Source organism: Solanum stenotomum, unplaced genomic scaffold, assembly GCF_019186545.1.
Source record: "Solanum stenotomum isolate F172 unplaced genomic scaffold, ASM1918654v1 scaffold18559, whole genome shotgun sequence".
Classification (NCBI taxonomy): Eukaryota; Viridiplantae; Streptophyta; class Magnoliopsida; order Solanales; family Solanaceae; genus Solanum; species Solanum stenotomum.
The window spans coordinates 43,190-69,615 of record NW_026025100.1 but is presented as its reverse complement, the minus strand read 5'-3'; the positions used below and the strand labels follow the sequence as shown (position 1 = coordinate 69,615).

Here is a 26,426-nt window from a genome sequence, read left to right as displayed (position 1 = left end):
AGTCTAGGCAAATTTTGCTACCACTATAAAAGGAACTTCCATGGAACAAATTTGTTCATCCATAGTCAAAGAAAGACTTGAACATGATGTTTCAAGCAAACTTACATTACCTCTGCATGAACATAACACTTGATTTGTCATCTGAAGTTGATTTCTCAAGCCAAAAAAGATGGCATGTAGCTTTTGCTACTATCTTTTGTTCCAGAGCTTTTAAAATTAATACCAGCACTAAAGCACTACATGGACCTGCCTATAATCCAAGAAAAGTACTTGGTGTATCGACTGATACAATCGCAATTGATGTAGTTGAAGACCACCCTTTTTTCTCAGGCATTGATCAGTCAAGTCTAGCTAAGCTTGTCAAAGATAAAAACATTGACGAACTTGCTAACCTTGGAGGTGTACAAGGTGTTGCTGATTCTCTCAAAACTGATACAACTGATGGTGTAAGCGGAGATCCAGAAGATGTTGCACGTAGACATGAGGTGTTTGGAAGAAACATGTATCGTAAGCCACCTGCTAAGAGTTTCTTCATCTTTCTTTGGGAATCATTAAAAGATCCCACCAACATTAAACTTTTGCTCTGGGGTGCTCTGTCTCTTGTACTTGGAATTATGGAGCATGGACCGAAAGAAGGATGGTATGATGGAGGGAGTATTTATGTCGCAGGGTTTCTTGTCATCGCTGTTTCGTCTATTAGTAAGTTTAGACAAAACAGACAGTTTGATAAGCTTTCTAAAGTGAGCAAAAATATTCCAGTAGAAGCTGTTAGAAAGGGGAGGCGCCAACAGATATCAATATTTGAAATTGTGGTTGGAGATGTCATTTGCTTGAAGATTGGAGATCAAGTCCCTGCTGATGGGATTTTGGTACAAGGTCATTCTTTACAAGTGGATGAATCTAGCATGACAGGAGAAAGTGATCATGTAGAGATTAATATCAGCCAAAATCCATTCTTGATATCTGGCACGAAGGTTGTTGATGGCTATGGAATGATGCTTGTGACATCAGTTGACATGAACACGACCTGGGGTGAAATGATGAGTGAAATATGCAGTGACTCTAACGAGCACACGCCTCTCCAAGAACGACTCGACATGCTCACTTCATTGATTGATAAAGTTGGTTTGTTAGTTGCCTTCTTGGTTCTCATTGTCCAATTGGTACAATACTTTACTGGGAGCACAGTAGATGAGAATGGGTTCAGAGAATTCAACGGGATCAAGACATCATCCAATGATGTGATCAATGCTGTGGTGGGAATTTTTGCTTCTGCTGTTACCATTATTGTTGCCGCAATTCCTGAAGGCTTGCCTTTAGCTGTTACACTTACTCTGACCTATTCCATGAAGAGAATGATGGCTGATCAGGCAATGGTGAGGAAGCTCTCCGCTTGTGAGATTATGGGCTCTGTCACCACCATCTGTACTGATAAAACAGGTACTCTAACATTAAATAAGATGACCGTGACAAAGTTTTTCTTAGGCAAAGACCACATGAAGGCGGAAAGTCATACATCAATTTCAGCAAAAGTTCTTGAATTATTACATCAAGGTGTTGGATTAAACACTACAGGCAGTGTTTTCAAGTCCTCCGATCCATGTTCCAGCTTTGAGTTCTCAGGCAGCCCTACTGAAAAAGCTATTCTTTCATGGGCTGTTATGGAACTGAACATGGATATGGATCAAATCAAAAGAAATTTCAACATTCTACATGTGGAAGCTTTCAATTCGGATAAAAAGAAGAGTGGTGTCCTGATCAAGAACATCACTGATGGCACATTTCATGCACATTGGAAAGGTGCTGCTGAAATGATTTCAAGAATGTGCTCCCATTATTATGATCTAGAAGGGAACGTAAAACCTTTCGAGCAATCAGATAAGGAAGAATGTGACAGGATAATTGAAGGAATGGCTGCCAGCAGCCTCCGATGCATTGCATTCGCGCACAAGCAAGTGCCAAAAGCTGAGCAGGAGGATCGTGAACATATGCATGGAAATGTTCCAGACAACTCCTTCATTCTTTTGGGCTTTGTTGGCCTAAAAGATCCATGTCGACCAGGCATGAAGAAAGCTGTGGAAGATTGCCAAAATGCTGGTGTGAACATCAAGATGATCACTGGAGACAATGTTTTCACTGCAAAAGCCATAGCAACAGAATGTGGGATTCTTCATCCTAATCAGGAAGTAGATGAAGGAGCAGTCATAGAAGGTGTAGAATTTCGCAGCCTCACAGATGAAGAACGGATGGAGAGAGTGGAGATGATAAGCGTTATGGCAAGATCATCCCCTTTTGACAAACTTCTAATGGTGCAGTGCTTGAGAAAGAAAGGTCATGTGGTTGCGGTCACAGGTGATGGAGCAAACGATGCACCAGCTTTAAAGGAAGCAGATATAGGACTTTCTATGGGGATTCAGGGCACTGAAGTAGCTAAAGAGAGTTCTGATATTGTCATCTTGGATGATAACTTTGCTTCAGTTGCCACAGTTCTGAAATGGGGAAGATGTGTCTATAACAACATCCAGAAATTTATCCAATTTCAGCTCACAGCAAATGTGGCTGCGCTCGTGATCAATTTTGTAGCTTCTGTTTCGTATGGTGAGGAACCACTAACATCAGTACAGTTGCTATGGGTAAATTTGATCATGGACACATTAGGGGCATTAGCACTTGCGACAGAGAAGCCAACCGAGGAAGTCATGAAGAAGAAACCAGTTGGTAGGACAGCACCACTTATCACAAATATTATGTGGAGGAATCTAATGGCTCAGGCTTCATACCAGATTGCTGTTTTATTGACCTTACTATACAAAGGAGAATCAATCTTTGGTGTCAACAAGAGTGTAAACGATACATTGTTTTTCAACACGTTTGTTCTTTGCCAAGTGTTCAATGAATTCAACACGCGAAACCTGGAGAAGAAGAATGTCTTTGAGGGAATACAAAAGAACAAGTTGTTCATGGCAATCATCGGATTAACATTGGTTCTCCAAGTGGTGATGGTGGAGTTTCTAAAAAAGTTTGCAAATACAGAGAGGTTGAATTGGGGACAATGGGGTATTTGCATTGGATTTGCAGCTGTATCTTGGCCAATTGGTTGGCTTGTCAAGTTCATAAATGTCCCAGAGAGACCAATCTTCAGTTATATCAGGTTAAAATATAGTAATTTAGATGTTCATTTTTATTTTTTTTTATCCATAAGCTAGTTTGTTTCTATAGTTTTAGTTTGTTGTTAAAAGAAGGATTTTATTTAGTTAAATATGTTCAACCATTCAAAAGTGGAACTAGTATATGAGATATAGTTCCAGTCGCATCTCTTTCTAATGCATCTATTACTAGTGACGGAGATGCTTCAAAAATCAAAGTTTGACTCTTGATCATATATGGGTCTTTCATTCTTCTTCCGTATTTTATTAGTAAGTCTGCTACTGCATTAGCCTCCCTCGGAATGTGTATCAGGGATGATCCTTTAGTAGCCTCTTCATTTCATGCATGATAATAATCCAATCTTCGTTTTTCTTACTTCTTTGATAAGTGTATTACAACTATTATCCAAGCTTGAATCTAATACTTTGTAGTGTTAGAAAAAATAATGCATGCATGAATTTTCATTGGTTATATACTCTATTGTGTATTGAAGCGTATATTACTAATATCATGAATTTTCATTGGTTATATACTCTATTATGTATTGAAGAGTATATTATTAATATCATGAATTTTCATGTATTAATAATACAAAGGGTTCAACACATGCATTAGATTGATTAATGACATAACTATTCCTCAAATCCCTCTTAATACATTTTTCGTTTTCCAAAGCTTAAGAGTGTGGAGGGTATTTTTGTAAATAATTTTTTTAATAAAAGTTATGAAAGGTTTGTTGTTTCTAATACATCAAATAAAATAAGTATTGTTTACTATATAATGTCAGTATAACTACCAACATTTTATTAATGCAACCATTACTAAATACAACTGATACTCCATATTTTAAATTATTCGAATGTACTCTACCAAACGACCCCTACAACAACAAAAATTAGTGGCAATAGATTTTTTCTTTAGAAGCAATTGAGTTAATGTTATTATACCCAGAATCGCTAAAATCTTTAGCTACATTTATATAGAGTACTGATTATTATATCCAAAATCGCTTAAGTTTTTAGCTATGTTTATATAGAATATTTATTATTGCCACTAAATATAATATAGCAACAATAATCTAAATAATTCACACAAAATCTTGTATTTATTGTTAGGATAAATAAACAATCATGAAATTATTCTTTATATAAGTATTCTATCATTTAAAACCCCCAAAAATTACAAACCAACTCAACAATCATTGTGCTCACTTTTAACCTTAGCTGGTTGGAGCCTAATTATTTTTGAATTTGCTTCATATAGGCTTCATTTAAAGCAAAATGCTTTTAATTAGGAATTTTTTTAAGATCTCGAATTCAAGATTTTTTGATTAAGGAAAAACAATCACATCTGGTGCGCCCGCAAAGATTGGCCGTTCTTTTGCTTTTTTTTTTTTTTGTGTGTGTGGTGTCCAATACTTCATTACATGATTATGTCAATCGTTTTTCATTCCCATGATAAGTCATAGTCATCATAAATATAAGCCAAGCTGGAATCCAAAACAATATACATTTTATTTTATTATATTAGAAGAGGGAATAGCACACGCCTTTGCATCGACATGTGTGCTTCCCTCAAATTGACCAAAAAAACATTCACACACAAGAGGAAAGTCCTCATTAATAGATCCATCCTAATTACCTAATCATAACCGTCCACGTGCCTTTCCTTTTCATTATTACAAACTCAAATACACCCAATGGGTTCCACATATTATTCTAACCCTACAAAATACATCAAAAACATCATATTATAATGTCCCTATTCACTCATTCCTCTTTGTCCTCTTTCATTACTTTACTACAATATACGTATTAATATATTTATCTGATTTTAACTTGATATAAAATTCTAAAAGAATATTATTTATAAAATTTGATGATAATAAATTAAAAACATTCACACAATTAAGTCAAAAAGGAGATAGAGATGGAATATTACTTTACTATATAAGAAGAGGGAATAGCACACACCTCTGCATCGACACGTGTGCTTCCCTCAAATTGACCAAAAAAAACATTCACACACAAGAGGAAAGTCCTCATTAATAGATCCATCCTAATACCTAATCATAACCGTCCACGTGGCTTTCCTTTTCATTATTACAAACTCAAATACACCCAATGGGTCCCACATAGTATTCTAACCCTACAAAATACATCAAAAACATCATATTATAATGTCCCCATTCACTCATTCCTCTTTGTCCTCTTTCATTACTTTACTACAATATCCGTATTAATATATTTATCTGATTTTAACTTGATATAAAATTCTAAAAGAATATTATTTATAAAATTTGATGATAATAAATTAAAAACATACACACAATTAAGTCAAAAAGGAGAAAGAGATGGAATATTACTTTACTATATAAGAAGAGGGAATAGCACACGCCTCTGCATCGACACGTGTGCTTCCCTCAAATTGACCAAAAAAACATTCACACACAAGAGGAAAGTCCTCATTAATAGATCCATCCTAATTACCTAATCATAACCGTCCACGTGGCTTTCCTTTTCATTATTACAAACTCAAATACACCCAATGGGTCCCACATATTATTCTAACCCTACAAAATACATCAAAAACATCATATTATGATGTCCCCATTCACTCATTCCTCTTTGTCCTCTTTCATTACTTTACTGCAATATCCATATTAATATATTTATCTGATTTTAACTTGATATAAAATTCTAAAAGAATATTATTTATAATTTGATGATAATAAATTAAAAACATTCACACAATTAAGTTAAAAAGGAGAAAGAGATGGAATAATTGAATACATTGGGCATTTGTAGTCCCCTACAACTACAATTTTGCTAATTAATAAATACTCATTGATTGTATATAAATTAACCTAAGATATGTACATTGGACTTTGTCCATGGTCCCACTTTGGATGTGGGATCACTTTAAGAAACCCACACAAATGGGTCGTTCTATTTCCTTTTTAGTCAGTCCCAAAATAATGTCACATTCCTTGTTTTTCTTTTAATTTGTTCTATATTTAAAAATTACATAAAAAGTACTTAAAATCATAATGTAATAACATAAAAAGTACTTAAAATCACAATGTAATAATATAAGATATTAAAAATAACATAATTAAAAATCATAAAACAAATTTTATTGACTCTTTAATTCCATATTGAAACAAAAGAAGTTTGTTTCAAAATAACATTAAAAGTACTGTAAATTTAAGTAAAATAACAACTAAAAATATTTAAGAATCATATAAGAAATTTAGTTGACTTTTGTAAAAGTATCTACATCGCATAAAATGGAACAGAAAGAGTAATATATATTATTTGAAATTGATATAAGAAGTGTTACAAATCACAATAAATTAGCAACTTCAAAATATATTTAACAAAATCACATACAAAAAATTATATAACTCTCCAAATTTCATCGGTGTCACATAAATTGAACAAAGAACTACTCCCAATTTATGTGACTTACTTTCCTTTTTAGTCAGTCCCAAAATAATGTCACATTTCTATATTAAGTAACAATTTCACTATAAAATATTTATTTTACCCTTAATAAAATAATTTACAGTCATACAAATTTATATAATTCATTTTGGACCACAAGTTTTCAAAGTTTTCATTTATTTCTTAAACTCTGTGGCGAATCAAACTACCTCACATAAAATGAGACGGAGGAAATAATATATATTGGGCCCACACTGGCGCGGAAACCTAATATCTAGTACATATATAAAAACTTATTAAACAAAGACCAATCTCAAGTCAACAACAAAAAGACAAACAAATTTTTATACTCCCTTTATTCATTTTCAATTGTCATGTTGCGATTTTCGAAAGTTAATTTGATTAATTTTTAAAGTTAAATTAAATTATATTAATTTGATATTTTAAATAAAAAATTTAAATATTCAAAAATTATACAAAAAGTACTATAAATTCCATTTTTTTACATATTAATATGCTGAAAAAATATATCATAAGTGAACGGAGATAATACTGTTAATGCTGCAACTTCCTACAATAATTATCATATCCTCACGTCTGTATGGTACCACACGGTTTACTTTTATCTACAAACGTGTAGCCATCACCTCTTTTATGCACCAATAGAATCCAATATTAGTCGCAAAATACATTTCAAATATATCAAACTAGAAATTAAACACCATCTTCAGTTACCTATTTGGATATTATTATACCATAAATCATGTGTTGACAATGAAACAAATTCGAATTCTCAACACAAATATTCAAACATCATCTAATAAGAGAGACAAATTACAACGGCAACATTTTAACTTTTGATTGAAGACCCTGAAACTGAGAAATCAAATCAAATGGTTAGAAAATCAAATTAAAGAGCGAAAATTGATTAATACATACATACCTTAATTTAACCCTCATTAAATCTTTGAGAGAGTGGGAAGCAATCCTTTCAACGATATCAATTAGTAGTTCTATCGGAAGAGATTCAATGTAGTTTTTTTTACTCATAGCATTTTTGAAGATTTCTTATTCTTCCTTCCCATCTTAGAGAAAATTAAATGAAAGGACCTTATGTTGTTTTGTTCTTATATAATGTCAGGAAATGTGTGAAAAGTTGCAACTTTCGAAGACTAACAGAAGAGAAGAGAAGAGGCACAACTTTTGACTTTTCAACTGAAAGTACTTTTTTATATTTTTAAAAAAGGGTAAAATATGAAGAGTTGTAATTAATTTTTTTCGTGAAAGTTGTTCCAATGATAGTAATGATTAATTGATGGTTCACACACCTTACACATAATTATTTATTAGAAATATATTGGAACAAATGCGTTTTCTATGATACTTGTAACACATAATTGACATATATTGGTGCATATACAATATTATGTTGTAAGATCTAACACATAATTAATATATGTTGGAACATATGCGTTATTTTGTAGTACATGTAACACATAATTGACATATGTTAGAACATATGCAATATTCTGTTGTAAAATCTAACACATAATTGACATATGTTGGAACATATGCAATATTCTGTTGTAAGTAGAACACACAATTAAATAAATCACACATTTTATATAAATAACATAACATAAGTTGATTCAAATTAAGATAAGAAGATAGGGAACATCATCCTCAAATAAAAATGAACATTCATTAAAATTCAACAACACTTATTGAGGATTTCAATTTGGGCATGTAGTTCTTTTGTTACCAAAGTCCCTACATACGGAACACTTATTTTTTCTTGTTGGAAATGATTCACCAACTCCACGTTGTCTCTTATATCTCCTTCTTCCAGGTTTACTTGGATCAACATATGGAGGAGGTATTTCTCACTCTATGACATCCAAAGGGACAATCCAAGAATCTTCAGATGGCACCGGGTGAATTTTCTCACAATATGTCATTATGTATTTTTCCACTGAATAATATGAAGAGGAGTACTCATAAAACGGCACCATATTGGGCTCGAAGCGTTGGCATGGCATGTGGACAAGGTATTTTGTCCAAGTCAAAAATTCTACAAGTACAAGTTCTTCTTTGTAGATCTACCGTAGCAACATCACCATGACCAGTGACACTGAACTTGTAGTTAGCGGTTTGATGAGCTAACAACTTGTTGCCTGCGTTAACATACTTTGATATGTCTTTTTCAATTGAAGGAACAAATCTATTTGCAGAGTTCACCAGCTCCATACGCCTTTGGTGAAATAAAATTGCAAATCTCCTGTTTATTTCATCAAATAGAGCGACAACAGGAAATTCTCTTTCAACATCAAACATAGAATTCACCAACTCCGCGATGTTTGACGTCATAATGTTATATCTACACAACAAAAAATAAAAATCAATCAAAACACATAAAATTACAATAAACTCAAACGAGATGGTATAGACAATAATGTACCTATTTCCATGGCAAAATTCCCTGCTCCATGTGTGGAGCCAATACGTTCAAGAGTTCCAGCCGCCTTTGGTACCAAATCTCTTATTTGATTGAAATGGTCATTAAACTTACATCCGTAGTACGCCTTTGCTGCTTTATAAAAATGGGTCACTACTTTTGAATTGTGAAAGTTATTTCGAATATTTTCCCCAATGTGTCTCATGCAACAACCATAATGAGATGCAGGGTAGATAGTCGAAATCATCTTTCGAATACTTGGATGCCTATCAAAAATAATGCACAACTCATCAGTATCATCTACAAAGCTTCTCATATTTCGAAAAAAATATTCATATGAGGCATCGCATTCCTTGTCCTTAACACAAAAAGCCACTGGAAATATATGATTCTCAGCATCTTGTGCCACCGCCGATAACAAAACTCCTTCATACTTGCTCCTCAGGAATGTCCCATCAACGGCTATTACTTTTCTCATTTCTTGAAAATCAGTCATCCAAGCGGCATATGATACAAAGAAGTGCTTGAAACTCTCATTTTCATCGAGCGACAATGTCGTCTTGCTTCCTGGATTTGCAATTTCAAGCATATAACGGTACACATTAAGCACTGCATATCCGTGCTCATGTGTTCCCCTAACATTAGACTTAGCATGCTCTATGCCCTTATAAATCTTCCAATAGCTTACCTTACAGCCCAATTATGTGCGGAGTTGATTTGACATATCTCTTGTGGATAGGACTTTACCATTGAGAAACCTATTTTCAAAGTACTTACCTATGATTTATGTCGTGGCATGGGAATTATGGCTTGTAAGATGCTTTGAACCACACGTATGGTACTTTTCATAGATTCTAATGACAAACCTACCGCTACTTGTAAATTTCACAACCCTCAGCCACCAATTGCACTCTGGATATGAACATTTAAAAGAAAATACATTACGAGAATTGATCACCTATGTCAGTTTAAAATCTTTTTTCAAGCAAGCAATTTTCAATGAATTTGTCAGTTCTTCCGTGTTCTTGAATGTCATTCCCTTATAAAAACTGGTTTCTTCATCTTGAACATTATTCACACGTGATGATTGAGAAGAACATGGAATGTTGTTGCCAACAATAGGTGTAGGAGGATTGTTGCTCTCAAAGTCCGACACTTCATCTTTTCCAATTTCAGCATCTTAATTATTCATGTCCACATCATCAAATTCATCATTTAACATATCTTGTTGGTCTTCTTCTAGATTATAATCCTCCTCGATAGAATTTTCATCCACATAGACTCTTAATATGGGCGGTCTCTCTGCTCCTCCCAAATAAACAACCAAACTAGGCTGATCAGTTATTTTAAAAGGTAAGACCTTCTCATTATGAAAAAAATGGGAAATATAACTCAAGACAAGATCTTTCAGTTGACAATTGTATCCACATTTTTGCATGACTAAATTCACAAAATCATCATACAAAATATTTCTTTCGACAGTAATCCCTACCGACCCTCCCCGTTTCTTACCATCCTTCCAACGTCAAATGTATCGATTTTTCTTCTCGACTCATTCACCACGACAATCAATCCCTACAAATAATCCCTCCATTTATTGTACCTGAAGAAATTAATTAAAAAATAATTAGTACTAATGAAGAAATGTGTAAGTCATATGTTGCAACATATAACTGATATGTTGTGACAAATAAATCACATGTGTAAGTTATATGTCGCAACATATGGCTATTATATTGCGAAATGTAAGTCATATGTTGCTACATATAATTATTCTGTTGCGAAACATAAATCACATGTTGTGACAAAATGTGTAAGTCATATGTTGCGACATATGACTATTTTGTGGCGATATGTAAGTCATATGTTGCAACATATGACTATTATGTGGCGACATGTAAGTCATATTTTGCTACATATAACTGATATCTTATGACAAATAAATCACATGTGTAAGTACATATGGCTATCCTATTGCGAAATGTAAGTCATATGTTGCTACATATAACTATTCTGTTGTGAAACATAAATCACATGTTCTGACAAAATATATAAGTCATATGTTGCAACATATATATCCATCTATTGAAAACGCGAATGCAAATTATTGAAAAAATTGCGGCTAGCCAGCTGATGATGAATGATTCCAAAGAAGTATTAATTTTACTTACCAAAACAATGGTGTGTGCACCAATCACTTATGAAGTAATTCCAATTGATACAGAACGAAATCTGGTCCACTGATTAGATTAGCTAAATCTTATTCAAGAAAATGACAAGAAGAAGAAAAAGGCTCAAGGACTAGCAGCCAATAGCAACAATGTTCGAAAAGATGAAGAGAACGGGAAGAAGAAAGGCAAGCAACCAAACAAGAATAGAGCAAGAACAAAGCAGAAGAAAAATAAGAAGAGGAATACGGAGGGAGGCAGGGGGAAAATGATTTATTTCCCCCCTTTTGGTACAGCTCGCTGGTGTGGCTTCCCTCCAATTTTGGTTCCCACCAAAATTGGTTAAATTAGGTTTAGTCATTAACCCTTTTACCCTTTATTTAATTCAATGGATCAAATTGCCAACTTACAAATTTGAGGGCAATTTCACAATCCTTAATCATTAATCACATAATTGTCACATACACTCAATAATTAAGACTTATATTACCGCTTTTTTATTTTGACGCCTTAATGTCACCTTTAATTCAAAGACCCAGTTACATCAATTTGGAGATTGGGAAGTTGAAAGATGAATGGAATCATGTGACAATGATAGCAGAATTAGAGCCTTCCTTTCCAATTACTTTTCGCGCGCCACTATTATATTACAAAAAAACATTGTTTCTACAATCTGAATTGAAATGTTAATCCGAAATTATTGATTTATTAGTAATGGGTAATTGATTTAGCTATTTTGATAATGGGTTTGATTATTTTTACTATGGGTTATCCTTCTTTAACATTTTGATGTTTTTTTATTCAGTTAATCTATAATTATATTTATATCATTCGGTATATAAAATACTTGATATAGAGTTTAGTTTCATATTTTTATTTGTGGCTATTTCAAACTTCCAATTATCCTACAATGTTTACCGTTTACTTTTGAACAAGATTTAATCTGTCAACTCGTATGCATGATTTATTTTGTTTGTCACCTTTTTTATAAATGATTTTCAATTATATATTATTTTGTGTCAAATTTTAACTGTTAAATCCATAACCAAATCAATAACGATTAATCACTGATAATCGATAAGCGATATCTTAATTTAATACGGTTTAGCATATCTGCAAATCAATAACTGATAAATCGAATCGCTAAACTTTAAATTTGAATCGGACAAATATGCAACCTTAGTTTCAACCTCGTTGGACTTGAGCTCCAATATTGTTTTGCCTATTTAGTTTCTCTATAAAACTCTAATTGTGATTGCAAAACACAGAAAAAGAAATACTTAAAAATTAAAATTTGAATGATTAAAATATAGATCTAAAAAATAGACATACTTAATAATTAAAAATTGAATAATTATGATTCAGATCTTTATTAAATATACAAGCAAATAAGGTATATGTCTCCTCTTAGTTTTTTTTCTTCAACGATCACAATAATACTATATCCATTGCCCCAACTAAGATTTTAAGAGAGTGGATATATGCAACGTCTAAGTATTTTCTTTTTGGAACCCTTTTTCATTCCTAAATTTTGTTTGATTTTCTTGTGCTACCTTATTACTAGTATTTATTATAGTAAGACATCATATAATTATCAATTGCATCTTGTTTCTATTTTTTTTTCTTGATTTATAAAGTGCTCCTAAACATTGTCGGTGAACTTTACATATATATCAAAACTAGGTGATGGCATTTATTATATTTTGTGAAACAAATACTTAAATACTTCACACACGGACCATATTGTCGACATGACCAAATTGTTAACAAAAAGAAACGTAGCTACATAATGATAAGTATTCTTAATGGTTAAGTTAAAATATACTAATTAATTTATCATAACTTAGCTTATACGTAAATCATTTATGTGTTAGGAGTCTAGTCCTTCTCCTAATTTCGCATATAGCAAAAACTTAATGTATCAAATCGCTTATTTTATCAAACAATGTGAGGTGAAAATTTTATGTAACTAAAGCATTATGAAATAGTACGATAGTTAAGAGATCATTATTAGCTAATCTGCTAAAATAGGTGGTAAACGTTACCTTTTACCTGATTATGCATAAGATATTTTACATCAACGATATATATTATTTGAACTCTAATTATATAATTGTGTAAAAATTTCAATTAAACTCGAATTACATACTTTGGATCATGTATATTTTATGTATATTTAGTGCAAGTATTGACAACATATATGTTTTGTAGTTGACTAAAGTGTTTAGGATCATAGTTATCCCAAAATTCAATTATAAACCTTAATTGGAAAATTTAAGCATAATCTCTATTGAGTCTAATTATCAATTATTACCAAAAATAATACATAGTTATACATCATATATATACACCTAGTATATACTTCTTCTGTCGCAGTTATATGACTGTTTTTTCTTTTTAGTCAGTCCCAAAAAAAATGACACATTTCTATATTAAGTAGCAATTGAACTTTAAGATATATATATATATCCTTAATGAAGTGATTTATAACCACACAAATATCTATCATTTATTTTAAACCACAAGTTTCAAAACTCTTCCTTCTTTTGTTAAATTTCACGTTAAGTCAAAATAACTCATATAAAATGGGACGAGGGGAGTACTATTCATACCATACCGATACATACATATAATATATAGCTGTTTTATTGAAGGGAAACTATGCAGAATAGCAAACATTTAGCCTATATTAAGTACCATAGCTATAGTTTCCCCAATTCTTGCTATTCGCCTGATTTGTAGAAATCCAAAATTTGTATAATTTGATTCCTGATTGTATAAATCCAGAATTTTGTATATGCTTACTGTAGCTATTTGTATACGATTTATGAAAAAATCATTATAAAATATCTTGTTTGTATATTGGCAAGCAAAATATACAAACGGAGTTCTGAAAAATTTATAAATTTATAAATACAAAATTTGTATATTCGCAAGCGAAATATACAAACAACAACCTTCATAACAAACATAACTATAGCTATGAAGTGTAATTATCGAAACTATAACTATAAATCTGTATTATGTCTATTATGTTTGCTAATTCTAAAATTTTCTCTTTATTAAACAATTTGGTCACTTGTACTAAAAAGCCCAACTTAATAGGGGATAACCATTCATAGATTATGCATTTTTCAAAGGAGAATCTAGCATGACTGTAGAGAGTGATCATGTAGAGATTAACCTTACCCGAAATCCATTCTTGATGTCTGGCACGAAGGTTGTCGATGGCTATATTACAAAGACATTGTTTGTTTTTGGCTAAAGTATCCCTCAATTATGACTCTAATTTAATGTACATCCTCGTGTTATCTAAGTGAGCAAAAAACATTCTTATACTATCCAAAAATTAACAAAAATCATCCTTCAGTCTTTTTTGTTAAGAAACTGATTGAACCAATAATAAAAAATATTTTTTAATTTGTTCATGTCTTAGCCACGACGAGAAGATCAAAGTTACCTAATAAGAATAAGAATATGGATAGGAAATGAATCTTTCATTCTCAAAATTTCAAATTTTGCGTGTTATTAGTTTATATTTTTTTTGCATTATCAAGTAAATTAACTTGCAACAATACATAAATCTTGAAATATTTATACAGTAGGTTCCGATGGTTAGAAAAATTATATAAAAAAAATCATTTTAATAATATTACACCCAACTATTTAGAGATTTCCTTTAATAAAATATTTAGTACGCATGTTCATTATATACAATGCAATTCACATTTTATACAATGTTCAGAAATGCTGGAAATTTAGTGAAATTACGTAGGCGTTTAGTTATGAAAATAAAAAAAATAATTACTTTATTTGAAATTTTTAAAGTTGAAGTTGTATTTGACCATACTTTTTGCAAAGAATATTTAGAATTTGAATATATTTTGTCTGAATTTTGATTTAAACCCTCAATTTCTAAAAAATTGAAAAATCACCCAACTTGACTAGCTTAACCATGTGTACATATATTCATTCGACTTAATACATCTTTTTATTGGTAGCATGAGTTTCTTAAAAAAATAGACAAAGGATGAATCTTGCAACTTTTGGATAGTAGAAGGATGTTTTTTGTTCACTTATATAACACAAGGATGTACTTTAGGTTTAAGTCATACTTGAGGGATGATTTAAGCCAAAAACACTTTCTACTGACTAAATTGAAATCGATAACCCAAATTTATTGATTTATCGGTTTGGCTATTTGAAACTTTTGATTATCCTACAATGTGTCTGTGTTTACTTTTCAACAAGATGCAATATGTCAATTCATGTGCATGATTTATTTTGTTTGTACCTTGTTTCTAAATGATTTTCAATTATTATTATTTTGCGTCAAATCTTAACTGTTAAACCGATAAACATCAGTCACCGATAGTCGATAAGCAATATCTTAATGATTCTACAATTATTTAATATATCTATAAATCAATAACCGATAAATCGAATCGATAAACTTTAAATTTAAATCAAATAAATATGCAACCCTAGTTTCTAGAGATTAATTGGCATGGGGGACACCCCCAAAACATAATTTGAACAATAGCCACTTAATTTCTTTTTGATTTAATTTTTAGGGTTAGGGTTAGAAAAAGTGGGACAAAGTGGGGTATGGTTGTAGGGTCATGGACCATTTTAACATTTTTAGAAACTTGGGTATAAAATAGATGTTTATAAAAATACATCCAAGCCCTTTTTATATTTATTAAATATTCTTATTTTTTAAAAGTCATTTAATTATTCAATAACTTTCCCCTCTCTTCTCAACCACTCTTCTTCCCTATTTTCTTGAGTACCTTAAAGATTTGAAATATATTTTTCTCCAATCTTCTTCCCCAAGTCGAAACATTCATCCTCTTGTGCTCAGGTAAGTTCATTTTTTTTTCGAACAGTTTTTGCTCCATTTTACTATTTTATTTTTTTTTTGCATTTTAGTTTAGTAGATTTTGAATTTTTACAAAAAATCAATTGTTCCTGATCAATTAAATTTGTCAAAATTTAATATGTTTTGAGTTCATGTTCTTGATTCCGCATCTTTAATTGGGTTTTGCTTTGGATAATGATTAGAATTTTTTGAACTTTTATATTTATATTATATATCGATTTTGATTTTTTTTCTACGTTTTAGTAGAAATTAATGGTATTCTGGTTGCTGTCTTTTGCATTCTTCCTTTCTAGAATTACTGCTTCTTGTTTTGCATGTTTGATAGAGTACTTTTTTGTTTCAGTTAATATATATAGACCAGTGGTCGATAGATTAATCACTACAAATTAGTTTTTTCTTATAGATTGTAAAGTATGGCTAAATATAGAAAATCATTAAAGATTTTGTTTTTACTGCTTGCAGCAGTAAGAAACGTAAAACTAAAGAAGTTGATCACTTTTACAAAAAATTATGTAAGAGTAAGAATGATGTTTTATTGTGATCACTTTAGAAAAATTCTAATCGATCAAAAGTTCTATGTTGATTCCAAGTAAATTTGTTTTGAACGATTGAGACATTTGCCGAAGCATTTATAAATAAATGACTTGTTATATGTTGTTGCGATGTGTGAAGAATAAAAAAAGTTACATGACATCTAGTTCTATGTGAACGATAAGTCAACTTGTTTCAACTTAATGAAATTTGCTTTGATTTCGGGGTTGAATTGTTAGCATGCTCCGTGAATAAAAAAGGAGCAAGTCCTTTAATATTATGAATTTTTTTATTTCAAGGTGACCAAGAACAAGAACATCACTATTGAAAGGCTGATAAACTTGATCAAATGAAGACAATTGAGAAAGGAGCAAAAGTTGAAGTGCGTTTTAGTTTAGTTCGTGCCCTCGGTGCTGCTGGCAAGGGATTCGACGGAGTAAGCGGATTCAAACCAAATCAAAATAGTGATTGATTAAAATTTCATCAAAATTTATCCATTAGGAAAATAGTCGATTGGAAAATAGTTGATTGGACTAGCATAGAGTTGTTTGAAGAAGAAGATTGATTCAAACAAACATAAAAGTGGATATTTAAATTGTATTGTAGTTATTTAAAATTGGATGTTTGAGACATTGTAGTTATTTAAAATTGAATAAAAATGAAGTCAATAAAATGAGGGAATCAAAACAAAGATTGCCTTTTTTAAATAAAAAAAGTTAGATATTATGATTGGGTGTAATTTGAGTTGTACTTTACTACTGTTGCAAAATTGGATATTTTAATTTTGTTAATCGTACATCATAAATATAATCAATTATTTCTCATGTGCTTGGCTGGTAGATGATGGATCATATAGATTGACATTCCATCATTTGTAAGGTATATACTGGTTGGTGCAATGATAAACAAAATATTAGTATATAACAAAAAAGTAAATAACAACATAAATTATATTATATTGAGGACCACCAACTGAATTAACTATATATCTAAACTACACGCTTTAACAATAATATACTATATGAGTTTATAACTCTTACTAGCATATTGTCAAAAAAGAAAATACTTAATTAATAAAAATATAATTTAATAAAATTTTACACAGCTAAATGAGCTTAAACAAATCATATGATCATATAAGAGTCTACGTAAATTGGGAACAACGATCATAGATGTATGAGGATGGATAGTGGTTATACAATTAACATCCTCAAAATAATGTTTACTAAAGTACAAGTATGGTTTGTCAGGATTTCATTCATTCAACCACAAGTCATCCTCATACATCTATGATCGTCGTTCCCAATTTACGTAGACTCTTATATGATCATATGATTTGTTTAAGCTCATTTAGCTGTGTAAAATTTTATTAAATTATATTTTTATTAATTAACTATTCTCTTTTTGAAATTCTACTAGTTATGGTCTGTACATATGTATCCTAACCTAGTAAGTTTATTATGGATGAAGGTCTTAGGATGTGTTAGACTATAAGAAGTCGAGGACTAAACTAAGTATAGTCTAGCCTATACTAAGACCTTCATCCATAATAAACTTACTAGATTATGATACACATGTATAGACTTTAACTAGTAGAATTTTAAAAAGAGATTAGTTAACTAAAAATAAAGGGAAAATGCACAAGTACCCCCCTAGCCTATGCCCGAAATCCCACAGACACACCTAACCTTTACTAAGGTCCTATTACCCCCTCGAACTTATTTTTTAATTAATTTTCTACCCCTTTTGGTCCTACGTGGCACTATTCTTGTGGGCCCAGCACGTGTTGACAAATTTTTCAAAATAGTGCCACGTAGGACCAAAAGGTGTAGAAAATTAATTAAAAAATAAGTTTGGGGGGGTAATGGGACCTTAGTAAAAGTTAGGTGTGTCTCTGGGATTTCGAGCATAGGCTGAGGGGGTACTTATGCATTTTCCCAAAAATAAATAAATTATTGCAATTTACACAATTAAATGAGTTTAAACAGGTCATATGATCATATAAGAGTCCACGTAAATTGGGGGTATAATAATAAGAGATGGATGAGAATGAATTTTGGTTGAACAAATAAAATCCTTACAACATACTTGTGTTTGGTCAACGTTATTGTGAGGATGTTGATTGTATAATCACTACTCATCCTCATACATCTTGATCTAATTATCGTCCCCAATGTATGTGAACTCTTATAGATCTTATCACTTGTTTAGGCTCATTTAATCGTGTAAAATTTAATAATTTCTTTTTAATTAATTATTTTCTTTTTTTATTACAATAATAGTCTCAGTCGAGCGTAGACCCTGTAGGCCATTTAATTTATTTAGTATAAATTGATCTAACCGAATAGAATTCTCAATACATTATGTAGTATAGTACATAAATCAAATAGGCGGTATGTATAATATATATTTGTTTTAGTCTATTAATTATAGAAAGGGACTAAAAAGGACAAAATTAACATGCTACTAATTATACCAAACTGATGAGTCTCAAATTACATACATTACCTCGAGTTATAAAAACAAAGTGGGACAAGCCTATCTAAAATTTATTGTTATTACATGTGGTTCTCTTGTGTGCGGATCTATTACACACTAAATACTTATTCTTCCTCTTGGTTTTGAAAGTCTCGCTAACATTCTTATTTTCTTTCTTTCTTCCAAGCTTGTTATATATCGACAAGGGTGAAAGAATATAGACATCTAACAATTCATGTGGCACACACTATTCGAACTCTACAAGGATAACATTAATTGATTTTGAGTACGCAAGGAGATAGAGGTTGACTTTATGCATAGATGAATAGTACTCGTAGATGCTTAAACTATAATGAAATTCTTTGAAAACAATTCTCTGACTTTCTTTATGGTCGAGCATTATACTTAATTCCTCACGCAGTATCCCGACACAATCAAGGAATACACATTACACCTTGAACCATTTACTACAATTCTTCAACGTAGCATAATCAAAAGAGTTCTTCATCTACGCTTGATCTAATAACATTTTCAACTCATTCTTGTTTCTAAATGTTTGTTCTATTTGAAAATTAGTTACATCGGAGAAGTTGTGGTTGAGCTATGATCCTGACCCACATTTTCGTTGCTCTTCTTGAAAGAATTAGGGATCTTTCGATTCCATTGGGTTGACCATCCATTACCCAAACTTTTATCTTCAATCGAATCATCGTCATCGACAGTAGGGTGGGTGAGAGGAGTACCAAAGACATCTGGGACACTTGATTGTCATTTTTTATGAATATGGGATGTATTTTTTCTCTTTCATTCGTTAGATAACTAATCACAACTTCGCTTGGCTCGCAATCTAATTTCCAACATCTCAATTACGATTCGAACTGTGTTGTGTATAAATCATTGCGACGAAATGAGATGACCAATATCACCTTACTAGATAATTTTCAAATCCAACATTTAGGAGTCTCCTCCCACACACATCCATATAATCACCATTAACAATAATTACTGTAATTACTGTCATTATAGACTATAATGATCGATCCTAGATTACGGTATCGTTCTATAGCTGGGCAAGGATTGGCAGGAAATTCTCCAAAAAAAATGGCAATAAATGAAATCAAATGTAATAGGTACTCTGCTAGCTCTAGAATGGAGAAATGTTAGTAGGACTTCTAAACTATGGAATCTATCTACTAATGAGGTATTGGGTGGAATATAATTTTCAATCTTTTCAAGATAGTAAAAATGGTGTAAAATATTTTTTACAAAAAGTTTTTTAAAAAAATGGTATAACACTAGAGGCAATGAGCAAGAATGGAGATTTTTAGTTGTGAGGAGGAAGATTTCGCCGAAAAAATCATCGAAATCGACAAAAATAGATGGAAAATGACTGGAAAATGGGAGCTTTTTTGGGCTTGAAAAATATTTTCTTTTTTGATTATTTTTAAATCTGAAAATAATGATGGGAAAAGGTAAAATATTATTGGAAGGGGTGGGGGAACTAAAGTGTAATGTTATACTTTGGAGTTGGCCTTGCATATTTTGAATGAATAATGAGTGATATCATAATTAGTGTCTAAAGTATCAATTTTTGAAGACTTTATTTTGAAAGAATAATGAGTGATATCATAATTAGTGTCTGAAGTATCAATTTTTGAAGACTTTTGTCTAAATGTTCAATTATGTTTTGAGAGTAGCTATTTTGCCAACTCTCCCTAGTTTCTACCTTGTTGGACTCAAGCTCCAATATCTTTTAGCCTATTTAGTTTCTCTATAAAAACTCTAATTGTGATTGCAAAATACAGAAAAAGAAATACTTGAAAATTAAAATTTGAATTGTTAAAATTAAGATCTAAAAAATAGATATACTTAATAACTGAAAATTGAATAATTAAGATTTAATTTTTTATTAAATATACAAGCAAATAAGGTGCATGTCTCTTCTTTGTTTTTTTGTTTTTTTTTTTTTGAATGATCACAACAATACTATATTCCATATGATTTGAAGAGAGTGGATATATGCAAAGTCTAAGTATTTTTTTTCTTTTTGGAACCCTTTTTCTTTCCTAAATTATCAATTGCATCTTATTTCTAATTTTTTTTCTTGATTTATTAAGTGCTCCTAAACATTGTCGCGCGGTAAAATCATTAATTATTATATTGTGAAACAAATAAATGGCTGCTTCATTTCATAATTAAATACTTCACACACGGATCATATTGTCGACATGACCAAATTGTAAACAAAAAGAAACCTAGCTACATAATTATAAGTAGTAGTCTTAACAGTTACGTTAAAATATACTAATTAATTTATCATAACTTAGCTTATACGTAAGTCATTTATGTCTTAGGAGTCTAGTCCTTCTCATATAACGAAATCTTAATGTATCATTAAGCTGCTTATTTTGTCAAACAATGCGAGGTGAAAAATTTATCTAACTAAAGAGTTATGAAATGGTACAATAATTAAGAGATCATTATCAGCTAATCTGCTACAATAATTAGGTGGAAAAGTTACCTTTTACCTGATTGTGTAAAGTTTCAATTAAACTCGAATTACATACCTTGGTCATGTATATTATATGTATATTTAGTACAAGTATATACAACATATATGTTTTATAGTTGACTGAAGTGTTTAGGATCATAGTTATCCCAAAATTCTATTATAAAACTTAATTCGAAAAGTTAAGCATAATTTCTATTGAGTCTAACTATCTTATCCAAAATAACCAATTATCAATTATTACCAAAAATAGTCATCCAACACTTTTTTATTTTATTTTCAAGCGAAGTGCATTTTATTTCTTTGCTTTACGTTCTCTTCATTGCTTTTATTCTTACTTTCCTTCGTTCTTCTTCCGATCATTAAGTATTTCTTCTCCTCGTTACTTTCTGTCATTAAAGCTTCTTTAAAGCTTAATTTTTAAATTTACCATATCACAAGTGTGAATTATTTAGATGAATTTAATATATAAAGACTCGAAATATTGAAAAAATTATACGTATGTGTATATATTACTCATATAAACATCATATATTCTAATACATAGTTATACACATATATACACAATTAGTATATACTTCTTCTGTCCCAGTAATATGACTGTTTTTTTCTTTTTAGTCCGTCCCAAAAAGAATGACACATTTCTATATTAAGTAGCAATTTAACTTTAAAATACATATTTATCCTTAATGAAGTGATTTATAACCACAAATATCTATCATTTATTTTAAACCACAAGTTACAAAACTCTTCCTTTCTTTGTTAAATTGCATGTCAAGTCAAAATAACTCATATAAAATGGGACCGGGAGAATATTATTCATACAATATTGATACATACATATAAATATAACCGTTTTACTAAAGGGAAATTATGCAGAATAGCAAACGTTTAGCCTATATTAGGTACTATAGCTACAGTTTCCCCAATTCTTGCTATTCGCCTGATTTGTAGAAATCCAGAATTTGTATAATTCGATTCATGATGGTATAAATCCAGAATTTTCTATATATGCTTACCCTAGCTATTTTTATACGATTTATGAAAATATCATAATAAAATACTCTGTTTGTATATTGGCAAGCGAAATATATAAAAAGAGTTCTGAAAAATTTATAAATGTATAAATACAGAATTTGTATATACTTACCCTATTTGTATATTCGCAAGCGAAATATACAAACGGACAAAAATATACAAACATCAGCCTCCATAACAAACAGAACTATAATTATAAAGTGTAATTATCGAAACTATAGCTATAAAACTTTATTATGTTTATTATGTTTGCTATTTCTAAAAATTTCTCTTTATTAAACAATTTGGTCACTTGTACAAGAAGCCCAACTTAATTAGATCGTGGGCCGCAAGAAAATAAGGGAGGACCATTTTTCAAAGGAGACCCAAAGGCGGTTAATGGAAATATCCATGTAACTGCACTCCACTAAACTTCATCAACTTGATTACGCGGTGTATTAGTACTTATTTAATATGATTAACTTCCTGGGGATTATTACTACTTCACCCCAAAACACAATCACAAATTATTTGATCTTTTTTGTCCTTTCATTGTTATTATACACATTTTCAATCAAACATGTTTGAAGAAAACTTGCATTACCTATTCATGAACAAAATCACAACTGATTTGTCAAAAGAAATTGAATCCTCCAACAAAAAAAGATGGCACTTAGCTTTTGCAACCATCTATTGTTCCAGAGCTTTTAAAACTGCTTATAGTCATGGATCACCTGCCTACAATCCAAGAAAAGTACTTTGTGTATCGAATGATACAATCGCGATTGATGTAGTTCAAGACCATCCTTTATTCTCAGGCATTGATCAGTCAAGTCTAGCTAAGCTTGTCAAAGATAAAAACTTTGACAAACTTGCTAATATTGGAGGTGTACAAGGTGTTGCTGCTTCTCTCAAAAGTGATACAACTAATGGTGTAAGCGGAGATCCAGAAGACGTTGCACGTAGACATGAGGCTTTTGGAAGCAACACGTATCGTAAGGCACCTACTAAGAGTTTCTTCGTGTTTGTTTGGGAATCATTCAANTTTGGAATTAAGGAGCACGGACTGAAAGAAGGATGGTATGATGGAGGGAGTATTTATGTCGCGGTGTTTCTTGTCATTGCTGTTTCGTCTATTAGTAATTTTAGACAAAACAGACAGTTTGATAAGCTATCCAAAGTGAGCAAAAATATTCCAGTAGAAGCTGTTAGAAATGGAAGGCGCCAACAGATATCAATTTTTGAAATTGTTGTTGGAGATGTCATTTGCTTGAAGATTGGAGATCAAGTCCCTGCTGATGGGATTTTGGTAGAAGGCCATTCTTTACAAGTGGATGAATCTAGCATGACAGGTGAAAGTGATCACGTCGCGATTAATATCAGCCAAAATCCATTCTTGATTTCTGGCACGAAGGTTGTCGATGGCTATGGCATGATGCTTGTGACATCGGTTGGAATGAACACGACCTGGGGTGAAATGATGAGCCAAATCAGCAGTGATTCTAATGAGCAAACTCCTCTCCAAGAACGACTCAACAAGCTTACTACATCGATTGGTAAAGTTGGGTTGCTAGTTGCTTTCTTAGTTCTCGTTGTCCTATTGGTTAGATACTTTACTGGGACGACAAAAGATGAGAATGGGAACAAAGAATTCAACGGGAGCAAGACATCATCTGATGATGTGATCAATGCTGTGGTGGGAATTGTTGCTGCTGCTGTTACCATTGTTGTTGTCGCGATTCCTGAAGGCTTGCCTTTAGCTGTTACACTTACTCTGGCTTATTCCATGAAGAGAATGATGGCTGATCAGGCAATGGTTAGGAAGCTCTCCGCATGCGAGACTATGGGATCTGCCACCACCATCTGTACAGACAAAACAGGTACTCTTACATTAAATAAGATGACCGTGACAAAGTTTTTCTTAGGCAAACAGCACGTGAAGGCAGAATGTCATACATCAATTTCAGCAAAAGTTCTTGAACTATTCCATCAAGGGGTTGGATTAAACACTACAGGTAGTGTTTTCAAGTCCTCCGATCCATCTTCCAGCTTTGAGTTCTCAGGCAGCCCTACTGAAAAAGCTATTCTTTCATGGGCTGTTATGGAACTGAACATGGATATGGATCAAATCAAAAGAAATTTCAACATTCTACATGTGGAAGCTTTCAATTCGGAGAAAAAGAAGAGCGGTGTCCTGATCAAGAACATTACTGATGGCACAATTCATGCACATTGGAAAGGTGCTGCTGAAATGATTTCAAGAATATGCTCCCACTACTATGATCTAGAAGGGAACGTAAAACCTCTCGACCAATCAGATAAGGAAGAATGTGACAGGATAATTGAAGGAATGGCTGCCAGCAGCCTGAGATGTATCGCATTCGCACACAAGCAAGTGCCAAAAGCTGAGCAGAAGGATAATGAACATATGCATGGTAATGTTCCAGACAACTCTTTCATTCTTTTGGGCTTTGTTGGCCTAAAAGATCCATGCCGACCTGGCGTGAAGAAAGCAGTGGAAGATTGCCAAAATGCTGGTGTGAGCATCAAGATGATCACTGGTGACAACGTGTTCACTGCAAAAGCCATAGCAACAGAATGTGGGATTCTCCATCCTAATCAGGAAGTAGATGAAGGAGCAGTCATAGAAGGTGAAGAATTTCGCAACTTAACAGATGAATTACGGATGGAGAGAGTTGAGAAGATACGTGTGATGGCAAGATCATCCCCTTTTGACAAACTTCTAATGGTGCAGTGCTTGAGAAAGAAAGGTCATGTGGTCGCGGTCACAGGTGATGGAACAAACGATGCACCAGCTTTAAAGGAAGCAGATATAGGACTTTCTATGGGGATTCAAGGCACTGAAGTGGCTAAAGAGAGTTCTGATATAGTCATCTTGGATGATAACTTTGCTTCAGTTGCCACAGTTTTGAAATGGGGAAGGTGTGTCTATAACAACATCCAGAAATTCATCCAATTTCAGCTCACGGTAAACGTGGCTGCGCTCGTGATCAATTTTGTAGCTGCTGTATCATCTGGTGAGGTACCACTCACAGCAGTACAATTGCTATGGGTAAATTTGATCATGGACACATTAGGGGCATTAGCACTCGCGACAGAGAAGCCAACCGAGGAACTCATGAAGAAGAAACCAGTCGGTAGGACTGCACCACTTATCACCAACATTATGTGGAGGAATCTAATGGCTCAGGCCTTGTATCAGATTGCTGTTTTATTGACCTTACAATTCAAAGGAGAATCCATCTTTGGTGTCAACAAGAAGGTAAACGATACATTGATTTTCAACACGTTTGTTCTTTGCCAAGTGTTCAATGAATTCAACGCGAGAAAGCTGGAGAAGAAGAATGTTTTTGAGGGGATACACAAGAACAAGTTATTTGTGGCAATCATTGGAATAACATTGGTTCTCCAAGTGGTGATGGTGGAGTTCCTAAAGAAGTTTGCAAATACAGAGAGGCTGAATTGGGGGCAATGGGGTATCTGCATTGGATTTGCTGCTGCATCTTGGCCAATTGGTTGGCTTGTCAAGTGCATAACTGTTCCAGAGAGACCAATCTTTAGTTATCTAAGGTTGAATTACTTGAAAGCCTTGTTTAAATGAGTAGATTTAGGTGTTCAGTATGTTTTTGTCATAAGCTAGTTAGTTCTAATAGTATCTGTTTGATTAATTGATTTATGTTACATTCCATTATTAATAATAGTGTACTTTGTTCATGATTGTCAACATATATACCTGAGCTGATAATATGTTCAAAGATTTTTGAAGCTTTAG

General features: G+C 32.2%; 1 protein-coding gene across 3 annotated transcripts; it reads left to right on the top strand.

The window, feature by feature from the left end:
• LOC125850676 (putative calcium-transporting ATPase 13, plasma membrane-type) lies at window positions 1-26,426 on the top strand. Of its 3 annotated transcripts, none has more exons than XM_049530532.1 (2): window positions 1-3,037; window positions 26,111-26,426. In XM_049530532.1, exons 1-2 carry the CDS (start codon window positions 84-86, stop codon window positions 26,253-26,255), a joined length of 3,099 nt encoding a protein of 1,032 aa, XP_049386489.1. In that variant the 5' UTR covers window positions 1-83; the 3' UTR covers window positions 26,256-26,426. The 3 variants fall into 3 exon arrangements, with proteins under 3 accessions (XP_049386489.1, XP_049386488.1, XP_049386490.1); XM_049530531.1 differs by having other exon boundaries at window positions 2-2,211; window positions 25,285-26,426; XM_049530533.1 differs by having other exon boundaries at window positions 2-2,352; window positions 25,426-26,426.

Bases quoted from the DNA above. Each gene is read 5' to 3' on its own strand.
- LOC125850676 (XM_049530532.1), top strand. From the start codon at position 84: ATGATGTTTCAAGCAAACTTACATTACCTCTGCATGAACATAACACTT. The intron at 3,038-26,110 runs GTTGAATTGGGG...AAATACAGAGAG, and splicing joins AAGTTTGCAAATACAGAGAG to GCTGAATTGGGGGCAATGGG.